Source organism: Monodelphis domestica, chromosome 3 (genome assembly GCF_027887165.1).
Source record: "Monodelphis domestica isolate mMonDom1 chromosome 3, mMonDom1.pri, whole genome shotgun sequence".
NCBI classification, from domain to species: domain Eukaryota; kingdom Metazoa; phylum Chordata; class Mammalia; order Didelphimorphia; family Didelphidae; genus Monodelphis; species Monodelphis domestica.
In genome coordinates, this window is record NC_077229.1 from 7,342,654 (window position 1) to 7,364,726 (window position 22,073).

Genomic DNA, 22,073 nt, shown 5'->3' on the forward strand with positions numbered 1-22,073 from the left:
ATGATCTTTGTCTTTAATGAAAAATGCATGGAAATGATCAAATAAAATACTATAAAATTAAAAAAAAAAAAGAATGTCTCTTGTCTCTTTTACTGCATGTTCAACCATGTTCTAATGGCCAACCACAGTTTTGTTCCAGGCCTTTTCCCCATCTCCCTCCATCCAGTGATTGGGGAGATGTAGACACAAGGGAAAACTGCAGAGTCTCAGGGAGCCAAGGTTATTGGCAGGACTGACCCATGGGTACCTGTCTGCACAGGTTTGATTTATTTAGTAGTAGATATTTGGCCCTCTGGCTAAAACCTATGGGGGGAAGGAGGAAAGGAGGCCCTCTAGCAATGCCCACAGGAAAGTCCTGCAAACAAAAAAACTGAAAAAGTGAAATCTGCTCTTCCCTTAATTTATCAAACTTTTTCTCCTCCCACTAACTCTCACACATCATTCCAGTAGCCAACTGTGGTTTTCTATTTTGCCTGAGCCTCCCAGATGGCCACTCCAGGGTACAGTGCAGGGGACATATGCGTGACCCATTTCCTGACTTTTTGACTATTGCTGCCTTTTCCCAGCTGCCATTCTATCCTCGTGCCCCAATCTACTACATGATTTCCTTCACACAATCAGAATCTAACCATTTAATACATAATAATTTTTTAAAAGGGGAGTTTGGCCACACTAGAAAAGAGTAAATTGAAGGTGTATATTCATGCATATATACAAAACTCCTGGAGAGGGGGATTTCTCTTCTCTTCATGAGGAGAAATTAGTATCTACCTCCTGAAGGGCACCAAACTTTCTTTTCTATAGGAATTTGCCAATCAAAAATTACTAATACTAATTAATGCATGCTAGAGAATAAAGGATTTTATTTGTTATTTTGAGCTTAGATCAGTTATAGATTGTAGATATATTAGCCTATTAGTAGACTACAAACAGATTTAGTTATTAGGAGTTGGTGTTTGAGAGTTGGATGAGTTAGTAGTTGAAGAAACTTGACTGGAGATAAATCTTGAATAAAAAATTATTTATTTATATTCACTTCTATATGCTAATTAGAAAGTTGAGGAAATATATTTTCCTTAGTCCAATCAATACTAGCTAACAACCCAAAACCAACTGTCTCTCTCATGAGAATTCTTCTTGCTTGAATTCACAACCTAACTTAAAACTACTCTTACTAACTAATCTATTCCCCAAAACTAATGAACTTTATCTAAAACTAAAATATAAACTTAATAAACTAAGAGGGATAAGATAGATTTCTTTCCTGCTGCTCAGATGAAATTCAGCTTGTCAGAACTTCAAATGATTTCTCTACTCATCCTTTGCTCTTTCCTGCCACCATTGGCGAAACACAGGTATAGGAACACCACTATTCTTTTCTTGTCTGCTAGGATGTTTTTCAAGAAAATTCGTCAGATCTTCTCCAACTCTCAGAGCAAGCTCCTTGGAAAAACTTCCTGGATCAGGACAACCCAAACAGTGATTATTGGCTCAACTTACATTCCCAGGGATCCTTGGGAAATTTCTCTTCCCATCATTTCTCTTTCACAATCTACTCTGACTTAAAAGAAATCCAACTTGCACAACTCTTCTCTCTTATCCACCTATTCCCAAGCTATCAAAAAATTTTATCATTGATTATACAATCACAAAAGAACCCACTATATATCCAATACAATAAAGTTTCTCTCCAGTGTGGGTCAACTGATGTGCAGCAAGATTGCCCCTCTGGGTGAAAGCTTTTCCACACTGTTTACATTCATAAGGTTTCTCTCCAGTGTGGATTCTCTGATGTCTGGTAAGATGATCCCTCTGTGTGAAAGCCTTTCCACATTGTATACATTCATAAGGTTTCTCTCCAGTGTGGATGCTCTGATGCTTAGCAAGAGAAGCGCTCCATGTGAAAGCCTTTCCACATTGTTTACATTCATAAGGTTTCTCTCCAGTGTGGATTCTCTGATGTGTAGAAAGACTGGACCTCTGTGCGAAAGCCTTTCCACAGTGTTTACATTGATAAGGTTTCAATCCAGTATGAATGCTCTGATGTGCAGTAAGAGAGTAACTCCATGTGAAAGCCTTTCCACAGTGTTTACATTTGTAAGGTTTCTCTCCAGTGTGGATTCTCTGATGTCTGGTAAGATGATCCCTCAGTGTGAAAGCCTTTCCGCATTGTTTACATTCAAAAGGTTTCTCTCTAGTGTGGATTCCCTGAAGTGCAGCAAGCTGAGAGTTCTCACCTAAAGGTCTCCCACCTTTATCACTCACAGAAACCATATCAACACATTTACTTTTTGGATGTCTAATGAGATCTGAACTACAGCCCAAGGCCATTTCTCCTACATTACCTTGATACATGGGTGTTTCAGGTGTCTCAGGTGACTGAACAAGTCCTACTTTTTCAAGAAAGCATTTCCTATATTCGCTATCCTGACAATAGTCATTTCCTGAGGTCATTTTCATATACTGAGTTAGGTCTGAATATTGGCTGAATTTCTCTGCAGTTTCATCAAATTCACCATCACTCTTTGCATTTTGATTTACCTTGATAGTAGAGTCACAAATTTCTTTTAAAATAAAGTCATGGGAAACCTCATTCATGTATTCTTGGGGGCCAGATCCATCCATAAAAAGGCTCACATTTGTGGAAAACTCCTTCACTCCAAAATTAGTCTCTGCCTCTGAAGAAAATAAATAATGATATACACACAGAAGTAGGGAAGACACACACACACACACACACACACACACACACACACACACACACACACACACACATACACACACACACACACACACACACACATACCTTATAAGTTCTTTCCTTTGAAGGCAGAAAGTGAACTGATTTTTATTCTATTCCCCCAGGCTAAAAGGGAGTATTCAAACTGAAACAAGCAGAACTACTCTATGGATAGACTATTTGACTATATCTGCAAGATGGATGATTTTAGAAAGGCTTTCACATACAATTACAATGAAGCCTAACAAAGGACCTGTGACATAGGCAGGCCCAAGATTCTCTTCATACTTTAAAAGTCATGTCATGAGTCTAAAGAATGGAGGGATGACCTGAACAACTTTCTTGCTGCTAGACTAAACTCAAACAGTATACATGAGCATACTTTACAATCTTTCTACATTGCCCTTTCCATATTTCCTAAAAAGTCACTCTGTTATTCTTATAATTTTGTGAATCTCAGGTAACCTTCTAGATATTCTGTTTTCATCATTTTGGATGCATTATCATATGGTCAGTCTTGGTAAATTTGTATGCTGAGGAGGAAAACAACTTCACTCTTTTTAACTTTCATGCAGTAATTTTCAAAATGGAATTTTTCTTTTCTCTACAGATGCAAAGATTGTATGCCAATAAGGACAGACTTATTAAAGATTCATCTAATTTTACAACCTACCATAAATTATGTCTCATGCCCTATAATGAGTCTATCATCCATTTCTTAGGAAATGAACAGAATGATCCAGCATTGGTCTGCCAGTCCCCAAGTCTAGCACTCCCTTCACCACAACAGAGAAAAGTCTTTTTTAATAACAGCCCTTATACATCTGCTTTCAATTCACTCACCTGGATAGGAAGTCCTTGGGCCTTTTTGCTCTTGTAGCCATGGTGCTTTTCCTTGCTGAAAACAGGAGATAACATTTTCTGTAGGAACTGGAACCCCTGGGCATAAGAAAGCAGGAAGGAATCAGGAGAGAAAAATAAAAAATGGACCCTTTAAAGGAAAGGGGGCATGCAAGTAAGAACTACAGAATGGTTTTATTGTATTCATTATAGGAACTTCTGCAGGACGGCAGAGATCATGGAAATCATTTGCAATCAGAAAATTTCATCTTTATTTACCTCTTGTAATAGAAGGATAGGCACACTGTACAATCGCCATGATATAGAAATAAAAAGGCAACTGATGGTGAAGGGGTAAGAGATCAGAACTTGGAGTTAGAAAAGCAAATTTAATCCCATCTTGAAGAGATGTAACATTAGTGTCCCTAGGCAAGTTATTTAACCTCAGTTTCCCTCAACTATAAATCGAGGACAATAAGACTATCAAACTCACAGGGATGTTCTGAAATTAATGATGATTATTAACTCATTTATCCAGTAGAGGATAAAGAGCAGGTATTTTGAAATGCTTATTCCCTCTTTTCCATTCTTATCATATAGCCTCAGATTTTAAGGAAGAATGAAGAAGGATAACTTGCTACAGTAAGGAAAATGAGGGGTTGTGATCTTTAGTTTTATACTTTAAAGAAAATTTTATTTCCATATTGTTATGGAAAAAAATCTGCTTACCTTACTCTCTATCTCTCCTTGTGTGTGTTGTATAATTAGAATCGGCTCCCCAGAACTCCAATTCCCAGCATCCCACTTCCGTTCTCACATTATGACCTTATGTTTTGAAGATAAAGTTTGCCTCTGATCCCCTTTTTTAAAATTTTGTGGTTGCCAATATTTATATCTTGAGTCAGAAATTTATTTACAAATAGAAAAAGAAAACATAAAAGAAGAGAAATGTGAGGGAGTTAGAGAAGTTATCTATCCTATCAACCTAAATGTTTTGCTCCAAGTCTGCTTAACCTCTCAACCAGGAAGACTGGTAGTTTCTTTTGTAGTTTCTGATTATGTTAAAATTATCTGTTGGGGAGATGAGTCTCCCAAAGGATCACAGGGGAATTGTGAAACGAAATTCTTGGTCCTCTTTGCCTATTCTGAGTATACACTTGTAAAAAAGGAATCCTTCATTTTCTTTGGCTAGTTGGAATTAATACTTTGGTTAACAAAAACTTAAGTTACAGTTATAAAGAAGAGATAAGTTTGGTAGGTTTTTCAGAAGATACAGTGGCATGAGGCCAACAAGGAAAAGATTCTAGAATTCTGCAGGAAGGGCTAAGCTGTGACTCAGAGACTGTTGGGTCTGGTAGTCTCTCTCTGGAGGTATCTGGAGAGTGTGGCCTGCTTATCCTGAGTGCTTATTCCTGTTTCCTATCCTGCCTGCTATCTTGTGTGCTGTATTTTGTTGAAAAAGAACTTAGTGATCCTAAAACACCTCTCTGCAGTGATTGTAAGATGAGGTCTAGGTCCTTTTGGATCTGTTACCTTCTCTAGGCCCTGCTAAGCTCATCCTAGACCATTACCTTAAATACTAACAAAGGGGGGTTAATGAAAAATTAGCCAAGTGCAGGGACTGGGAATTTAGGTGAGTGAGGAAAGATTAGAGTAGTCCAATATCTCTTTGAAGGCACTTAGATCTACAGGGGGAGGGGAGAAGGGAGTTAGTGGGATTAACATGAGGGTTTTCCTGATTCCCTTTAACATTAAAATTTTCCCCGTTACTGAGTGGTCTGTGTTGATCTGAGACCAGGCTCTGCCCTGGTTTGAGTTTCTGTTGGCTTTCCACCCACAGTTAACAACCTGATACTAGCCCAATACAATTCATCCATCCCCAAAACCACCTCACTAAAACACAACTCCTACTTCAGCTAGGTGGTGGAGCTCACAAACCACTTAGAGAATTCACACCCTTTCAACTCAATTAGCCAAGAAACGAGAACTCACACCGCAGTCACCCAGGAATCTCTTTTGATGAGTATTCATCTCGCCAGGTGAGATTTAGAAATTTTACCCTTAGCTGTGAATCTTCCTTCATGACAACTTAACCTTCAGAAGGTAAGATATCGATCCCATAGACACTCCCCACCGAGCACTGCTAGACAATTTGGAAACTGTGATTAGCCCCTGTGAAGAGGGTCAGGGACAAAAAGTCACCAGAAAAACAAGCTCCAGAACTCCCTCAGTGGAGATTGTCATTGAGAAGATAGTCTGAAGAGATTGTCTTCTGGAGATAGTCTTATGACTGGAGTCTTGGAGAAATCTTTTCTGGACATTGCATCTTAGATCATGGGCTTAGAGCTCGGTTGCTACTTGGACTCTCACTCTGGGATTACTTTGTTGGGTGAGTGAAAGGCTGACTCCTTTCCTAATATCTGGAGTACCTAGACTAGCTTCCATCTTCAAGGAAGCTGCCTGGTTACTGATTGTATAATTAGAATCTGCTCCCCAGAACTCCAATATAAGAATGAAAGTGAGATGATGGGAATTGGAGTTCTGGGAAGCAGATACTGATCATAAAATGTCAAATATATCTCTTGTGAAAAACATCTCAGAGGATTCATGCTTTTAATCCACTCTGCTATCTACTTCCATTTTATGAGTGAGTTCATCTCATTTACAATTGTAGTCATGATTACCATCTCTGTATTCCTCTTCACCATGTTTCCCCAATTGAAACCTATACTTTCTCCTTTCACTACATATTCACACTGTTTCCTTTTCATCACTCCGCCATTTCCCCTCCTTTATATTACTTCCCTACCTACCACCTGTGAATATAGAATGATCTCTCTTTGTCTATTTTGATAAAATCCATCAACAACCTTCAAATCAATCAAGAACTCAAAGCACCCCTACTTAATACTTAAGTCCCCCAAAGGGGATTACTCAGTCCTGGGTAGGACTAAGCAAACTGAAAGACTACAATTGATTTCTATGAAGAAGGGAGAGATAGGAAATGTCATGGAAAAGGAGCATAAGAGAAGAGAACTGGCCTTGGACCATTCTTTTCCTGGCATTTGGAGTGACTGGTTCCAGAGATTACTGCCTTGGCTTTGGAGGAGAGTCTTTCCCTGGATCCTGCTTTGCCTTGCTGGTGGGTGGCTTGGGATGTAGAAGAAGCTGCACTGGTGAACTTCTGGCTGAAAACTCCATTTGGAGATCCAGACCTGAGGAAGCCTCCTACTGGCGTGCTGAAACCAGACTTCACTTCACCAGAGAAGCTCTTAGGGATGGTGGGCTTGTTAACAATCTGTCTCTATTATCTACATTTCCCACTTTCACTCTTTCCACCTTTTTGTAAATAAAAGCTGCTAAGTCATTTTGACTAAAGCTATAATATTTTAAAATCCATGACCAAAAACATTAATTTATAACTTTCTTGAGTCAAAAATCCCAATTTTAATCATTACACACCACCCTTATTCTCTTCCTACTTCCCAATAGGCTTTTTAATCACTCCTCCTATTCCACCTCCCTGATATTATTCACCTATCTCACTACCTTTCTTATTCTCCTTCTATAGGACTATAGAGTAAGATGAGATTCTATACCCCAATGAGTCAGTTACTCCTGATGAGAATGTTTTACTGATTACCTGTCACCATCTTCATTGTCCCCTCTACTGTAAGAGTTTTTCTCCCCATGCCTCTTTATTTTATATAATTTATCCCATATTACTTCTCTTATTTTATCTCTGTGCTATCCTTTTTTCACCCCTTGATTTTTTTTGCATGATTCTGAAGATTTTAGTACCACTCCCTCTGTCTGTCCCCTTTTTAATTAAATAATGATTTTTCTCCCTGAAAGAATATAGTCAGTCTTGATGGGTGGATGGTTCATAGTTGTAAACTCCTTTCTCTTGCCTTCCAGAGTATCATATTTGAAGCATTTAGATCCTTTTTATGTAGAAGCTCCCAAATCTGGTATAATCAACACTTGGTCTACATGTGAATTGTTTCTTTCTAGCTTAATGAATAATTTCTCCTTAGTATGGAATTTCTTCAATATGGCTATAATATTCCTGGGAGTTATCATTTAGAGAATTATTGGAGGAGGTGATCTATGGATTCTTTCAATTTCTCTTTTAATCTATGATTCAAAGAAAATCAAGACAGTTTTTTAAAATAACTTCTTGTAATATAACATCTAGGCTTTTAAAAATATAATAAATCTTAGATTGTTTTTCCTGGATCTATTTTCTAAATCAATTGCTTTTCAATCAGCTATTTCATATTTTCTTATATTTTAAAAATTCTTTTGATTTGATTTTATTGTTTCTTGATATCACAGGAAGTATTTGGCTTTTATATGCCCAATTCTAATTCTTTAAAGAATTATTTCCTTCCATGAATTTTTTATTCTCTTTTTCCATTTGGTCCATTTTACTTTTCCTGGAAGTCTTTTCTTCATTGGATTTTTTTGCTTCTGTTGCCACTTGACCAATTTTGCTTTTTTTTTTTTTAGCATTAATTTTGTTTTTGCATTCCTTTCATTTCTTATTCCCATTTTCCTTCTAATTCACTAATTTTGCTTTTGAATTCCTTTCTGAACACTTTCAGCACCTGAGACCAATTCCATTATTATTTGAAGTTTTGCATGTGGAGGCTTTTGTATCCCAATCCCCGCTTCAGTATGAACCTTGTCTTCTTTGCCTTCATAGACATATTCTATAGGTAGATGTTTCTTTTGCTGTTTCCTCATTTTCCCAGATTTTTATTCCCCCACTTTGACTTCTATCTCAGTTCTCAGAACAGAGGGTGCATTCTCTTAAAATTCAGGTTTTCCTTGCCGATCCCCTCAGTTGTACTTATGTTTTTCTGCAACTTGCATTTCTTCCAAGGTGGTACCATGACCTGTGGGCTGAGCCCTCTCAAAGTTGCTGATTTAGTCACCTCTAGACACTGCTCATGGCTTGCAGGGTTAAAAGAACTGGGAGTTACTTTGCCCTGGGACTATAGGCTTTACCATAGGCTTCAAATGGCCAAGTGACAGTTGGGACCTCACTCAGTCTTGTGCCAAGCCTTTCTTTTCAAAGGGGTTGGTGTAGGAAGACCTAATAATGTAGGCTTTAGAAGGTTCCTGGAATCTCAAATTTGGCTTGTGATCAGTTTCAGACATAGAGCAGTAGTTTGGGAGTGGACTATCTGCATTTCTCTCTATGTAGTTTTAAATGCAGTTCCTGCCTTATCCCTCAAAATAGACCCTTTCTGCCTAACTTTCAAGTTGTTTTCCTTATAAGAGCCACCTCACTTATACCCATGTTCATTCTGTGACTAGTCACTGAAAAGCACATTTTAAGGTTGCTTTGATATTCTCAGGGCAGGACCCACTTCTGTTTTTATTATGCTGCCTTCTTGGCTTCATCTCTCCCATTAATACTTAATAACAGGAAAGACCAGATCCAGCCCAAAGGAGAAGGGGCTGCATTGGCATGTAGAGGATTTTTTTCAATGCCCATTTTCAAGGAAAACCTGCCTGGATATAAAAAGAGGATCTGCACACAAAACTCGGGGCTTATTAGAGCCTGGACTGGATGGCTTCTGAGAGTAGATTCAGGAATAGAAATCTGTTATCACTGGATTAAGTTTTTACCTGAAGCTATCCAAAAAAGAAGAAGAACAATTTTAAGGTCAAGAAAGTTAAATCCTACCTATCCATAACTTAATTCAAAGCCTTTTTTATAATGAAAAGCAGGCACAAGGAGAACCCTGGGCAGAGATCAGCACTTCTGCTTTTTTAATCATTGACAAAGGCTCAAAATCCTGTACATCTGGCTTAGAATAAAGACATTTTCTTAATGGCAGATTCAGAATTAACACAGGAAATGGTCCTTACCCACAGAGAGTAGATTCTGCACATTCTCCAGCATGACCTCCAGGTACAGTGTTTTCTGAGAATGGTTCAATAGGCACCATTCTTCCTGGGTAAAATCCACAGCCACATCCTTGAATGCTATGGACCCCTAAACCAACATAAGACACAAGATTTAGAGCCCAGATTTCATCTGGTACAGCCCCTATCCACTGACTGGAGGAAACTGAAACACACAAGAGAATTTACCTAAACTTCTAACCTCAAAGACTTTCAGAGTCACTACTGTAGGCCTGTCATTCAGAATGCAATGGAATATTGACAAAAGCATGTTGTGTAAGAAGTAAAAATCATGTTGAGTAGAGTAAAACCTGGAGAAGTACCTTACTCAGAAATGCTTTTCCCTGTGGAATCAGGGAGATAGGAAGTCCTCTCTGAGTGAAGTATGAAATTCTGTGCAGGAGAAAGCGAGAAGGTGATCTGAAATTCCTCATCACAAGGTTCGGAGTTGATTTGGTAAGAATATTTTTTGAAGAGTTTCTGAGAAGGTAGCATGTTGGACTGGTAAAAGAATATTCATAGCTACACTATTTGTGGTGGCAAAAATTTGGAAAATGAGGGGATGCCCTTCAATTGAGGTATGGCTGAACAAATTGTGGTATATGCTGGTGATGGAATACTATTGTGCTCAAAGGAATAATAAACGAGGAATTCCATGTGAACTGGAACAACCTCCAGGAATTGATGCAGAGTGAAAGGAGCAGAACCAAGAGAACAATGTACACAGAGATTGATACACTATAGTAAAATCAAATGTAATGGTCTTCTCTACTAGTAGCAATGCAATCATCTAGAACTATTCAGAGGGACATATGAGAAAGAACGCTATCCACATCCAGAGGAAGAACTGTGGGAGTAGAAGACAGAACTGCTTGGTCGCATGTGTCAATGGGGATATGAATGGGGTTATAAACCCTAAATGATCACCCCAGTGCAAATATCAATAATATGGAAATAGGTCTTAACCAAAGACACATGTAAAACCCAGTGGAATTGTGCGTCGGATATGGGAGGGAGTTGAGGGGAGGTGAGGGAAAGAACATGATTTTTGTAGTCCTGGAAAAATGCTCTAAATTAATCAATTAAATAAAATTTTAAAATAAATAAACAAAAATATAATATTTTGGCAATTAAGCTAATTCAAAAGAAAGATACTGACACTGTAATGATTGGATTCTCAAGAGGAACAAGTTCTTCATTTTAAATAATTTATTAATTACTTGGTCATTTAATGTCATCAGTTCACTTTCCAAAATCTAAAAGAAAGAAAAATGGGTAGGACAAGCTAATATAATAAAAATAACAATCCTACCAAATTAATTCGCTTATTCAGTGCCATACCTACCAAACTCTCCATTCCCTATTGTTCAGCCTGGAATGCCCCTGGGATATCCAGGGGAAGAACAGCGTAGCATACCAGGCATGTTGGCATCTGGGAAGTATGATTGATGTATTGATAGTGTATTACCAGACACATGGTCAGACCCCTTGGCGGCCATGCTGCCTCAGCTCAGAGTACACTCATTTGCAAAGCTAGGGTTGGATTAATCCCCACGTCTTTGATCTCATCATTGTCAATTCAACCAATGTTAAAACCTATGTCATGTTATGTATTCGTTGATTCACATTCCTAAAAACCTTCAATAAATACTGGACACTGCCTTTGCTGTGAGGACAGAACAAGGTGCTAGATATACTCAGCAGTGCCCACCCCTCCCCCACTTCTTCTTACTGTCTAATGAGGAGTCACACCAAAGGCCTGACAGAGAAGCAGCCCCATGGGGTGTCCTCTGGCCTGGAGGCAAGAGCTTGGCTGGAGCCCTTCTCAGAAGACCTTCCAGCCCTGCCCACAGTGCCCAGCCCTTTCCTTCTGGTAAAAACGCTCCTTTTCCTGGCTGTGCCTCACCTGATCTCCCCCAAACTCCTTCTGAAGTCCCCCTGGCAGGCCTGACTGACCCGTCCAAGCCTGGGGCCTGGAGGGCAGGAGCAGAGCCTGGAGCTGGGGGACTCCCAGCCATCCCCGATGAGGGAGGGGGGTCACACTGGGGGGAGGAAGAAGGAATGGCAGCGCCTGGGCCTGTCTGGTGGCACCTGGGGGGCTCATCCTGGCAGGGGCTCCCGAGGCTGGGAAACACAACATCCACAACACAGTGGATGGGGGGCAGCCAGGGTTGACCCAGAGCTTCCCCTGAGCACAAGCAGTGATGGCGCCCCTGGAGGTCTGGCAGAGACACAGCTCTGAGTTCTGCTGGATTCCAGCCTGGCCGGGGGAGGGGCTGCACTCACCTGGGAGGGGGGCCTAGGGGTCCCGGGGGCCATTCCTCTGGCTGCGGGCTCTCTGCGGGGCCACCCTGGGGTCCTTCAGGGGGTGGCAGCCCTGAGGGGGGGGAAGACTTCCTCTGTGTGCGCCTGGGGGGGGAAGAGAGAGGGGGAAGGTCAGAGGGGCTCCCAGGCCCTTCCCTGGGCTCAGGGGGGAACAAGGAGTCTCAGGCTGGGAGAGGGCCTCAGACTGGCCAGGCAGGAACTGCTGCCATCTTTGGCTTCATTCCATTCACAAGCTGCACTGGGTGGAGGGGGAGACGGATATATCAGGTGGGTGTTGGGGAGAGCCAGCTGGCATTTCCTCAGTGCCCGAGATCAGGGCTCCTCCCATGGAATGTGGGCACAGGGAATCCCTCCCCCATCACATTGGCTGCCTCTTCCCTTGGCCTGTTCGGAGTTGTATGGCCCCCTGGAGGAAGGGCCGGACCAGCCCCTCTCCCAGGTGCCTCCGGGCTCTGGGGCTGGCGGCCCCTTCTCTCGCCTCTGGGGGAGGGCGAAGCCCCGCCTTGGCTCCAGGTCCAGACAGAGCCGCCCCGGCCTGAGCCGGGCACTTCCGTTAGTCTTCTCTCCGGCCCTTTAAAGTGAGGGACCGACAGGGAGACAGCCCCTCAGCCGCCCTCCACAAACACTTATAGGAGCCCAGGAGCCCCGCCTCCGCCCGGCCCTTCCCTAGAAAAAGTCCAAGAAGCACAGCGGTGATCCTTCCAGGAGTTGAGGCTGCCCCCAAGAGATTCTTAGACGATCTGGAGGCGGGGCCACGATGTGTGACGGCCGACCCTGGGCATTCTGGGAAATGGAGTCCTCCTGCCCGGGCCTCAGGGTTCGGAAGCCAGCAGCCTTTTCCCCTGCCAATTCCCCCCCAGTCCTGACTCGCTTCTTTAATCTCGAAACTACCTCAGGCCAGAGCCCGGCATTCGGCAGGCGCCCAATAAGATTCCAGGACCCATAGATCAATATATTGAAGCTCCACACGGCCTACTGAGGTGCTGCTAGCATCCCCCCCTTTGGATCCACACACTAAGAAACACACACTCAGACTCTCCCCTCCCCCCACAACAAGCTTTTACCCAGCACACCACCCCCGCAGCTCGGCTCTTGTTTGCACATGCGCACATTCTTTAACCCATCCTCCAAAGCTCACTAAGAAACGAGTTCTCTCGGGTCTTCTCCTTCCCCAGGAGTTTGGGAGGAGAAAGTCTCAACTGTCAGAGCACGCAGCCCAGGGCATCCCCGTTCCCCTTCACTCCCTCCCCTTCTCACCCAGCAAAGGTCCCAGGAACACAGTCGCAGGCCTACCGGAAGCTGAGATTTCCAAAGCTAGTATAACCTCACAACCTAGGCAGGAGTCATGACAGAGGCATTCTGGGAAATGGAGTCTTTTGCATTGGCTCCAGGGTTTAGGGCTAATGTGGGGGAGGAGCTATACAGGAATTGGTGGGGATGGGCGGGGCGGGCTGCAACCTTCTTCCCACCCTGATTTCCCCTCCAGCCCTGCCCTGACTGCTCCGTAGCTTGGATTGTACCTCCTGGGAGAGCCTGGTACACAGCAGGGGCCTAACAAAACACTGATTGATTGATTGATTGATTGATTGATTGACTGAAGGATCAATGGATCTCTGCTCCCAAGGCCTGAGGAGGTGGCCCTAGCATCCCTCCGGACCCCACACTCGTCAGACTCCCTCCCCCCACCACACACTTTTTCAGCCCAGCCGACCACCAGCCACATCCCTCCTGCTGCACATGCGCACAAGATTTCCCCACACACTCTCAGGGGCCTCCCCAACCCCAGCGGTTCCTGAGCAGAAAGTTTCAGCTGCCACAGTAAGGAGCCCCGGCCTGACCACAGCACCAACTCCCTCCCCTCCCCCTCTCATTCAGCAAAGGTCCAAGAAGCACAGGAGAGACCCTTCCAGGAGCTGAGACCATTCACATAAGGTTCCCAGCATGCCCCGTGACTGCCACAGTGGGGAGGAGCCAAGACTAAGGTTTAGTCCGGAAATCAGCATTCTGGGAAATCGTGCCTGGGCACCTGTGTTTACAGTTGGTGAAGGAGGGGTTAAAAAGAAATTGTTCCCCATCCTTGGGGGGGGGGGGGGGGCTGCAGCCTTCTCCCACCCCCGTTTCCCCTTCCTGCCCTGCCAGCTGATTATTCCTTAGACCAGAGGCTGCCTCAGGATGCAGCCTGACACACAGCAGGTGCCAAATAAGTGCCTATTGATTGGCTAACAGATTGTTCAATCCATGGATCTCTGCTCCCCAGGGCCTGGGGAGGTGGTACTAGGATCCCCTCTTCTGATAAAGAAGGAAAATGAGGTAGAGGATAACAGCTGACAGGCCAGGGCCCAGACCTAGGTCCAAGGCTCTCCTCCCAACATCTTTCTAAACACCCTGCTGTACCTTCTGCTTTGAGGGGACCCTGGGAGAACCCCCAAAGGAGGGGCCAACCCTATCCCCACTTGGAGGAATCTAGGGACTTGGGGGTTGCCCTTCTGTCCCTGGAACCCCCAAGATCTGGGCTCAAATATGGCCTCAGACATTTCCCAGCTGGGGAGCCTGACCAAGGCCTTCCCCAGCCTTTTCCTCAGTTTCCCCTGTGTGGAGTGAAATTCTGGTGGGGCTCCATCCCCCATGAATCACTCTAATGAGCAGACAGGTGAAATAAGTGAGTCACATCAATGGTACGTTTATTGAAGTGATGTATCAAGGGTTGTTAGACCACGGAGACGGCAGAGCCACAGTCCCATCATAGGCCCACGACGTGGTCTGACTCTTAGACAAAGGATTAGAAAATACCAAAATCGGGGTTTATTGTGGTCAGTGGCGCAGGAGGGGGAGATTAGGAGACAAGGAATCCCCAACTCTCAGCCCTGGATACTCCTCCCCCTTCCCTTCAGGTTCTGCAGAGAACCGTCTTCAATGTCTTCCAGCTGCCCATTTCTACACTCTCTAAAAAATAGACTCGAATACAGGACTACAATCCCCACAAGCCTTTGCTCCACTTCCCCAAAATGCTTTGTAATCTCACAGGAATTCTGAGGTGGGCGGAGATCGAGGAAGGATTTAAGCTGGTGGCAAAGGTTTTTGGATCTCTTTTTGGACTTCCATTTTGGAGCAGGCGCTTCTCTTCCATGATGTGAGGTTATCTTGCCTAAGCCTCTGGCCTAGGCACGTGTTTTTTCTTATTCTGTATTCTCTTTAATCTTTAACCTTTAATAAACCTCTAAAAAATATAATACTCCTTGCAGAGAGAAACTAATTTCCACCTGCCTCAGCTTCCCCTAAATTTTAACTGTTACAACTCCCTGTCTAGGGAAGCCAACTACAGAACTACCTGACCTAACTAATCCTCCCAAATAACATTTGGACAAGTTTATATAGTTCATCAGAATAGTAGCTTTGAACTGGATGAGTTCAGCCCTCCTCAGCCTGGGCCCAAGATGGCTTCAGGCCTTTCCCACAGACAGTTTTCCTGGGCTGCTGGCAATTCTCTCCACAGAAGTCTGGAAACACACTCAGGACACAGGAACCCAATGAGATGACAAAAATTAGGAGGCAGAGTTGATAGGACCTCCCAGAAGGGAGGTTTGGCTCCACAGGAACAGGGAGGCAAACCCCACCTCGGCTCACACAGAACCAGCCACAGGAAGTTGCCTCTCCAAGCTCTCCCAAGGACAGGACCCAACAGCCCCCAACTGTCTCCCCATGTCTGTTCTTATCTCTTCCCCACTCTCTAGAAGAGGGTCCTTGTAGTTCTCTGCTGTGGGGCAAGTTCCCCTTCGCAAACTCTTCCTTTGCTACCTATTTAGAAACTCATTTCATCCTTTTTCCTTCCTACACAGGAGACTCCATGCTGGCAGAGTTCACCAGGTGGGACTGGGGGCATAGAGTGAGAAAGATTGCCTGGGGCTAGACAGCATCCTCACAGGGATGAGAGACAGACAGACAGAGGGACAGAGAGACAGAGAGACAGACAGAGACAGAGACAGAACGAGACAGACAGATAGAGGACAGAGAGAGAGAAGGGAGAGAGACAGACAGAAAGAGGAAGAGAGAGGAGGAATAGAAAGACAGAGAGAGGGGGGAGAGACAGAGAGAGAGAGACAAAGAGAGACAGAGACAGATATCAGAGACAGAGAGAGGGAGGCTCCACAGTCTGGGTCTCAGAAGTGACTCAGATTTCACAGGGATCCACCCCAATGCTAGCTCTGCTTTCCCATCATCTCCATCTTATTTTGCCTTCCTCCTTCTATCCTCCTTAATCTTTCCCAGCACTTCTAAGTGTCTTCTAAAGTTCCCAAGCATATGGGAATATTCCTTAAGTTTGCAATTTTTAGATTTTTAGACTTGTCCAAGGATTTGTCAGATTGCAACAATTCAGGCTGAAACCCTCTTTAAAACATTTTTCAGATTATAGCATCACTGAGAACATGAAGTCAAGTTTATAACTTTTCAGTTTTGAGGTTTCTCTCTTAGGAATTGGGTCACCCCTAAACTTCTACCCAGGGGAATAGAAAAGGAGGGGATTTTATCCACATTTGAGAAGAAAATCAAAGACCTATGCTAATTCATATATATATATATATATATATATATATATATATATATATATATATATATATATATGAAGCTGCTTGGGGAGGGGGTTTCTTTTACTCTTCAAAAGGAGAGATTGATATCTTCTAGTGGACGGCACCTAATTTCACTATTTTTCTATAGGAAGCTGCCAATCTATGATAACTAATACCAATCTATGTATATTGGTGAATAATCCACAAATTTAATCCCACACAATCCTCTAGATTTTCACTTCAAATTTTGCATTATTCCCCCTCCTAAAGGCCTTCTCTCCCATGAAGCATTGCGTCTCCTTCTATATCTTTCTGGATCTCATCTTTAATTTTTTTTGCTTTCTTAAAATCATCATTCTAGGAACTTCTAGTCAAGATTGGGTTTCGGGTCTACAATAAGCATCTTCTCTACTGTTCTTTGAATCAGAATAATAAAATAGGGTGCCAAGCAAGGTGTGCATATAAGAATACAGACAATAATGATTATGAGTAGAAGGACATTGTCCTCAGTCCATGGAGCAGTATTTGCCACTGAACTAATTGACCCAATTCACATTCTTGTATAGTTACCCACCAAGACAGCAATCTCTGGAAGCAATCATTCCAAATGCCATGAAAAGAATGGTCCATGGCCCATGCTGGTCTCTTCTCTTATGCTCTTTTACCATGTCATTTCCCGTCTTCTCCCCTTCTTCACAGAAACCTGTGAATTTGCTTAGTTCTACCCAGGTGTAGCATGTCAGGCATCTTAGCATCTTGGAAGTATGGTTGATGTATTGATATTGTATCCTGAAATTTACCATTTACCAGACACATGGTCAGATCACTTAATGTTCATTGTATGGAAAGGGACAATCCAAAGAACTAGCTCAAAGGACAACCTGGGCTGGGCATTGACAGCCACAGTGTCCTAGCTCGGACTACATTCATTTACAAAGGGTGGGTTGGATTAATCTCCTCCTCTGTGATAGAGTCATTGTCAATGCAACCAATGTAAAAACCTATATCATGTTACGTATTCATTGATCACCTCCCACTTAACATTCCTAAGGTCCCCAATAAAGGCTGGGGAACATATGTGAACCTCCTCTTCTCTTACACCTCTTACTCTCACAGTGTTTGCTCTCCCTCTGTAAACCTTAAAATTTCTTAGACTTATGAATGTTAGAAATTTCCCCATTGGGAAATTTCATACTTGAAAAATTTCCTACTGATAGTAAGAACTCCATTGGAATGTGAAAACTTTTGGCATGGGAGGGTCCTTCTCTTCCCTACTTAAGATTACTTTAGGACAGAAACCTTTTGCTGAACAATGGAAAGGACTTTGACCTATGCTTAAGCATAGAACAGGAAGTTCTTTGAGTCATGATTGATTTTAGAATTGATACAATAGATACTTGGAATAACAGAACCAGGTCTTGGACCTTACAATCTCCACCCTACTCAGTCCTAACAGGATTTAGGAAGGGCTGCAGCATAGATCAAAATTTAATTATTTGAGAATATGACCTTCAACAGACATGTGCAAAGGGGCAGACCTCTGGGAGGTCCTGGGTTAAGCTAGAGCCACCATTGGCACAGGGAAGACATGGACAGTGATTGGTAGATGTGAGAACTGAGGGGAGGGAACTTGGATGGTTTCCTTAAAGAGAGGGTGGTTTGAGGACTGAAGGGGGTTGGAGAGGTTTTGCTCTGAGAGGTTGTGCTCTGAGAAGCTTGCTCTGAAGGAGGCTGGAGGTGGAGGCCCCTGAGACTGTTTCTCCATTTTGGTCACGTGAGTAATAGGGACTGATCTCTTTTCTTTGCCTCAGCTATCTAAGGGCTTGGGCCTTTGGCCCAGCCTAAACAGAGGGGGTATTTAAGCCCTATTCCCTTCTCTCTCCCCTTCCTCTCTCTCTCTCTCTCTCTCTCTCTCTCTCTCTCTCTCTCTCTCTCTCTCTCTCAATACCTTTCTTCCTCCTGTTTGTAATTAAACTCCATAAAAGGTTGACTGCTGACTTGAGTTTTCATTTAGGAATTACATAGCTGAATTCCTTGGCGACCTTAAATTAATATATATCAGTCTTTTAAAGTGATTTCCTTGTCACACCTCTTACCTCTTACAATCTTGATCTTGCTGTGGCCTATTATGTTCCTCATGTCTGACTGACTTCTGCAGTGCAGCTGCCCTGCACATCTCCCATTAATCTCTTGACCATCTGGTCCATGGGGAATGTCCCGGAGTCCTCTGCTCCACTCAGGTTCTCTTGGTCCTCATACTTATAATTTCTCCACTCTGTTATCTTTCACTAGAGAGGTATCTACAGAGGAGCTCTCAACTCCCCAGGTGTTTTAACTTGTGGTCTCTCAGTCTTTATTCCTGGTCTCTTCCTCTGACTGCCTTATCTATCTCACATCCATATTCCTCTAGCCTCCATTCTCCTTCTCAGGTCACCACCCACAGATAAATTATATAGGAACTGCAGGTTGATCCCTACACCAAGGCTGTGCAGTCCCCTTTGACCTTGAGGGTTTGTGACTTGTGAACTCTCTTACTTAAGTATTAAGAAAGGATGCTTTGAGTTCTTGATTGATTGAGTTAAAGGTTGCTGATGGATTTCATCAAAATAGACAAAGAGAGATCTTTCTATTTTTTAGGTGGTACGAAAGGAAATAATATAAGGGAGGGGAAATAGAGGAGTGAATAAAAGGGGACCTTTTGTGGACAGACAGTGAAAGGAGAAAGTGTAGGATTAAAAGAGGAAAACAAAGTGAAGGGGAATACAGAGATGGTCATCATAACGGCAATTGTAAAATAGATGAGCTCAACCTATAGAATGGAAGTAGATAGCAAAGTGTATTAAAACCATGAATACTGTGAGATGCTTTTTACAAGAAACATTTTGCATATAGAAGTAGACATAGAGAGAAAGGTAAGTGGATTATTTCCATAAAAATATGGAAATCAATTGTTTTTTAAGTATAAAACTAAAGCCAGTCCCTCATGTTGCTTAGTCTACCTGAATTTATCCTTATTCCTCCTTCATTCTTTGCTCAAATACTGGGCCACATGATATGAATGGAAAAGAAGAGAATAAGCATTTCAAAATACCTGCTCTATGTCCTCTGCTTGGTAAGTGAGTTCATAATTATCATTAATTTCACAATATCTGTGTGAGTTTTATTGTTTTATTGTCCTCAATTCATAGTTGAGGCAAACTAAGGTGAAATAACTTGCCCAGGGGCATCCACATATCATCTCTTTGAAGTTGGATTAAACTTTCTTCTCTGACTCCAGGTTCTGATCTCTTATGCCTTCACTACCAGCTGCCTTAAATCTCTAGATAATGGAGGTTGTACAATGCTCCTACCTTTCTATTACAAGAGGTAAATAAACATGGGATTTTCAGATTGCAAATGGTTTCCATGATCTCTGCTCTCCTGCAAATGTCCCAACAGTGACTACAACAGAAGCCATTCTGTAGTCCTTACTTGCATGCTTCCTTTCCTTTAAGAGGACTATATTTTTTATTTTTCTCTCCTGCTCCCTTCTTTCTTTCTCTTTCTTTCTTTCTTTCTTTCTTTCTTTCTTTCTTTCTTTCTTTCTTTCTTTCTTTCTTTCTTTCTTTCTTTCTTTCTTTCTTTCTTTCTTTCTTTCTTTCTTTCTTTCTTTCTTTCCTTCCTTCCTTCTTATGCTCAGGGCTTCCATTTCCTAGAGTGTCGGGAGCCAACAGACCATAATAAACATAACACTAGAGAAATTTTTATATCCTGTTTTCAGCAAGGGCAATTACCACGGCTGCTAGAGCAAAAAGACCTAAGGAACTCCTGCCTAGGTGAGTGAGTTGAAAGCAGGTGTATAAGGGCTGTTATTCCAAAAGACATCTCTTATGGTGAAGGGAGTGCTAGATGTGGGGCTGGCAGACCAACACTGAATCATTCTGTTCATTTCCTGAGAGATGAATGATAGACTCAGTATAGGGCAAGACACAATTTATGGTAGATTATAAAATAAGATGAATCTTTAGTATGTCTGCCCTTAATGGCATACCATCTTTGTATCTATTGTGAACTTTAGATTACTCCACCCTACTTAGTGTTACAAAAACAGAAATGTCTACACCCATACTTAAGGATTAAGTATTTAGGAGGATGGCCTATGACAGACATGTGCTAGCAAATGACAAATCAGAAACAAATGACAGACCCCTGGGCTGTCCTAAGTCAAGCTTAAGCTACTGTTGGTACATGTGAGATGCAGGAAAGTGATGAAAAAACTGTCCATATATTTCTCATCACTTCCTCTCTCTGGCCTCTTTGGCGGCAGAGAGGTGACTGATGGCAGCATGCTGAGCCTTTCGGCATCTTGGCATGGTGGCAGCTATTGTTCGGGTTAACAGTGAGTTTTCCTTGATACCATACTGGAAGAAGCCTAGTAACCTAGTTCAGGTGAGGCACTCTTCTCTGAGCTCTCTCAGAGTTAAGGCTGATTCTTTCCTCCTTTACCTTCTAAACACCATCCTCTTAGAAAAAGCCTCTAATCTTCAAAGACCTCATGGTGGAGGATTTGAACTCCCCCTGGCACAGGCCAGGTGGGAGAAATCCTATACCTTTCCCTCTCTCTTCTCCTTAATTCTTTCCTGCTATATTAATTAAACCACCATAAATTTCCAAGCTGACTAACTTAGTGAGCTTGCTAACTCCTAAAATCCAGAGAATGTACTGTTTGCAGAAAGATGCCTGAAAAAACCCACACTACATCAGGAAGATCCAGAATGAACTTTGGGTGTGGTTGATTGAACAGTTATTTTGAATGTACACTCTTATGCCAAAAGGGGACTGCCCCCTGATTGTTTTTTGTCAATGCACCCATCAAAACATATTTTGCTGTCTCTCTCTTCTATTCCCCTTTTAACTCTAACTATTGTAGTTTCCTCTTAGAAGGTGAAATTTTGTATGCACATCTAGTTAGAAGATTTAGAGGTATAAGATGATTATGTTTAGTGATCAATTGGAGAGACTAGTCTCCCAATCATCATGGGGGGGGGTTAATTTTAGATTTACTTCACCCTGCTTAGCCTTTAGAAATTTATCAACCAGGAATGTATTTAAATTAAGTGTGGGAGAGAATGGTCTGTGACCAATGTGTGCTAGCAAGTAACAAATCAGAAACAACTGACTGACCCCCTGGGCTGTCCTAAGCCAAGTTTAAGCCACCATTGGTGCATGTAAGACACAGGAAGTGATGTAAATAACTGCCTTTATATTTCATGTCATGTCCTGTGAGAGGGACTTTTCACTGTTTTTTTTGTGGTGGTTCTTGACTTGGAGGCCTGGAGACCTGAGACTGCTTCCCTTAGGCAACCACATAGTGAGTGTTAAGGCTGAATCCTCTTTCCCTGGCTTCCCCCAAAGCATAAAGAACCCCAGCCTTTAGCTCAAGGTCTCAGTGCCTCAGAGGCTTCCAGGAGATCCACATCCACTCCAGTTTTGGCTACTCCCCTATGGGACATGTGGAGCTTGCTTTGGTAACATCACTTCTCTAGTTGCTTCTAGGGTGGAAGCTCTCATTGGAGTCACCAAGATGCCATCACAACCCCTGCAACTGTCCCAGCCTGAACCCTTGGACATTGCCTACAGCCAATCCTCCCTGTCTCCTGACAAGAGAGGGACAGGGACAGCTCTACAACCATTCTCAGCTCTGA

At 42.7% G+C, this 22,073-nt stretch overlaps 2 protein-coding genes across 5 annotated transcripts in view; one reads left to right on the top strand and one right to left on the bottom strand.

Moving 5' to 3' along the window:
- Positions 1–22,073, top strand: part of LOC100620011 (zinc finger protein 883-like) — a 122,502-nt gene that overhangs the window by 59,202 nt on the left and 41,227 nt on the right. The gene's annotated exons all lie outside the window — the stretch shown is intronic.
- LOC100619972 (zinc finger protein 583-like) lies at positions 1,007–13,185 on the bottom strand. Of its 4 annotated transcripts, none has more exons than XM_056820466.1 (5): positions 13,082–13,185; positions 11,786–11,908; positions 9,464–9,590; positions 3,584–3,679; positions 1,007–2,678 (listed from the first exon to the last, which is right to left on the bottom strand). In XM_056820466.1, exons 2-5 carry the CDS (start codon positions 11,816–11,818, stop codon positions 1,639–1,641), a joined length of 1,296 nt encoding a protein of 431 aa, XP_056676444.1. In that variant the 5' UTR covers positions 11,819–11,908; positions 13,082–13,185; the 3' UTR covers positions 1,007–1,638. The 4 variants fall into 4 exon arrangements, with proteins under 4 accessions (XP_056676444.1, XP_056676446.1, XP_056676443.1 ...); XM_056820468.1 differs by having other exon boundaries at positions 13,118–13,177; XM_056820465.1 differs by lacking the exon at positions 13,082–13,185 and adding an exon at positions 12,716–13,058.

Coding starts and splice junctions, on each gene's coding strand:
- LOC100619972 (XM_056820466.1), bottom strand. CDS start 11,818: ATGGCCCCCGGGACCCCTAGGCCCCCCTCCCAG. Junction 9,591..11,785: donor CCCCTAGGCCCCCCTCCCAG/GTGAGTGCAGCC, acceptor ATGTTGGTTTAG/GGGTCCATAGCATTCAAGGA. Junction 3,680..9,463: donor GCAGAATCTACTCTCTGTGG/GTAAGGACCATT, acceptor TCTTATGCCCAG/GGGTTCCAGTTCCTACAGAA.